Raw genomic sequence first — 2,092 nt, forward strand, 5'->3', positions numbered from 1 at the left:
AAAAGATAAATTCTGAAAGAAAAATCCAGTAATTGTTATTTTGAACAAAAAAAGATTTAAATTTTTAAACGAAAGTAGTGGAATTAAACGAAAAAAAATAATATGCAATAAAATGTATGTATTTTTTGAATTTTCAACCAAAAATAATTAATTTTCGATGAAAAATAGAATATTTAAATTTCCAGTTACAAAAATTAATTCGAACCTAATAAAAATATAACGAATTTTCAACAAAATAGTTGATTTTTTGTTTGAAAATCCATCTCTTTATGTAGAAATTTCACTTTTTTTGTAAAAAAATGCAACTGCCTGGATAAAAAATAATCTATTACGGTTGAAAATAAACTTTTTTTGAAAATTAAACTGTTTTGTACAAAATTAGTTTTTTTTTTTTTTGAAAATTGAAAGTGAATTCTCCTGCATAAAAGTTTAACTAATCCACTAAAAAGGAAACTAGTTAGTTTACAAATTCAGAAACGAAGAAAAAAAAATCGAAAAATTAATGTATTTTGTTAAAAATTCGTGTTTTATAGTAGAAAATTAATTTTTCTGGTTGACCATTCAATTATTTGGCTAAAAATGGATGTATTTTGTTAAAAATTTATCTTTATTTGGTAGAAAAATACTTTTTAAAATTATATTAACAATATTAAGTAAAAATATATTAAAATATTTTCCCCTTTATGTTTTTTTTTCTGTTTTTTTTTTTTTTGGTTATGAAGATTGTGTTTTCATTTTAGAAATGGATTCCTACTTATGGTTTTAAACACACCGAGGCTGACAAGGAAAAAAATTGGTTGGTGGAATTAGGAGACGACAATACTCCGAAAGAAGATCCTTTCACTATGAAATCTGCTGCCAAACAGGAGCGACAAGCTAAAAATGAACTCCAGAGGCTCAGAAATATAGCGAAATCGAAAAATGTGAAAATTCCCCGAGTTGGTCTTCCCAGCACTGAACATTTCAAAAATGCTCGACAAATTGCAACTGCAGTCACTGTTGCGAGAGCTTCTACAGCATCCGTTGGAAAATTCCAGGATAGGTGATATAAAATTGAAAAAATAATTAAAAAAAAAAAATACTATTTGACATTATTTTGCTACTTTTTTGAGAAAAAAAAAATGCCACTAAAAACACTATTTTCTCACAATTTTCCGTAAATTCACATCTTTTTTTTTCGCGCTTTTCCTTGAAAAATATTTTTTAATTTCTTTGCTGGTAGAAATATCTGCATATTAAGAATAGAATAAATTTTTTGTGAATATAAAATTGTTGGAAATTTTCCCAGGGATTTTTAAAAATTAATTCTGCAAAATTAAAAATTAAATCTTAAGATTTTCAGATTTTGTCGAGAAATTGTGAAATCTTAAAAACTTGAAAATTATATTTTAACCAAGTATTTAAATTTTCAACGAAACAATATGAATTCTCAAGAAAAAATTGAATTGAACAAAAAAATATGGAATTTTAATAAAATAATTGAATTCTCAACCAAAAGAAAATAATTTTTAAATAAAGAGTTGAATTTTCAACCATAACGATTAATTTTCTACTAAAATAGATAAAGTTTCAACAAGAAACATGAGGGGCGTCCAAATTTTATTTTATTAATTTTTAGTTTATATTATTTTCGTTTTTTAATTTTTTAAACTAGTTTAAATCAAAACAAAGTTTTCAATTTTTTATTTATTTTCATTTGTAATCAAAAAATGGATCACTGACATTTCCTTTTAGGATAATTAATTTTCAATTTAAAAAAAAAACTCAAATTAGGAATCTTGAACCAAAAGAGTGGAATTTTTATTAAAAAATGTCATAGTTGATATTTCAAAATAAAGAGCTTTTAATTTAAAAAAAAATAAATAAAATTCTTGAATCCTCGAATAAAACAGATTTATTTTAAATCCAGAAAATTTATTTTTTGCCCAATGAAGAAGAATTCTCAACAAAATACAGACATTTTTAACCAAAGAATTGAATTTTCAACCAGGAAAATTAAGTTTTTACAAAAAATACAAATTTTAAACAAATTTCGTGAATTTTTTAACTAAATTGTTTGAATAATGGATATGATGTTAGCCCACATTTTATT

General features: G+C 23.2%; 1 protein-coding gene across 1 annotated transcript in view; it reads right to left on the reverse strand.

The window, feature by feature from the left end:
• Positions 1 to 2,092, reverse strand: part of LOC117169979 (ribosome biogenesis regulatory protein homolog) — a 24,811-nt gene that overhangs the window by 13,690 nt on the left and 9,029 nt on the right. The window contains exon 3 of the mRNA XM_033356491.1: positions 773 to 777. Within this exon, the coding sequence (XP_033212382.1) occupies positions 773 to 777 (5 nt within the window). The remainder of the gene's footprint in view (positions 1 to 772; positions 778 to 2,092) is intronic.

The sequence above is a fragment of the Belonocnema kinseyi genome, chromosome 3 (genome assembly GCF_010883055.1).
Source record: "Belonocnema kinseyi isolate 2016_QV_RU_SX_M_011 chromosome 3, B_treatae_v1, whole genome shotgun sequence".
NCBI lineage: Eukaryota > Metazoa > Arthropoda > Insecta > Hymenoptera > Cynipidae > Belonocnema > Belonocnema kinseyi.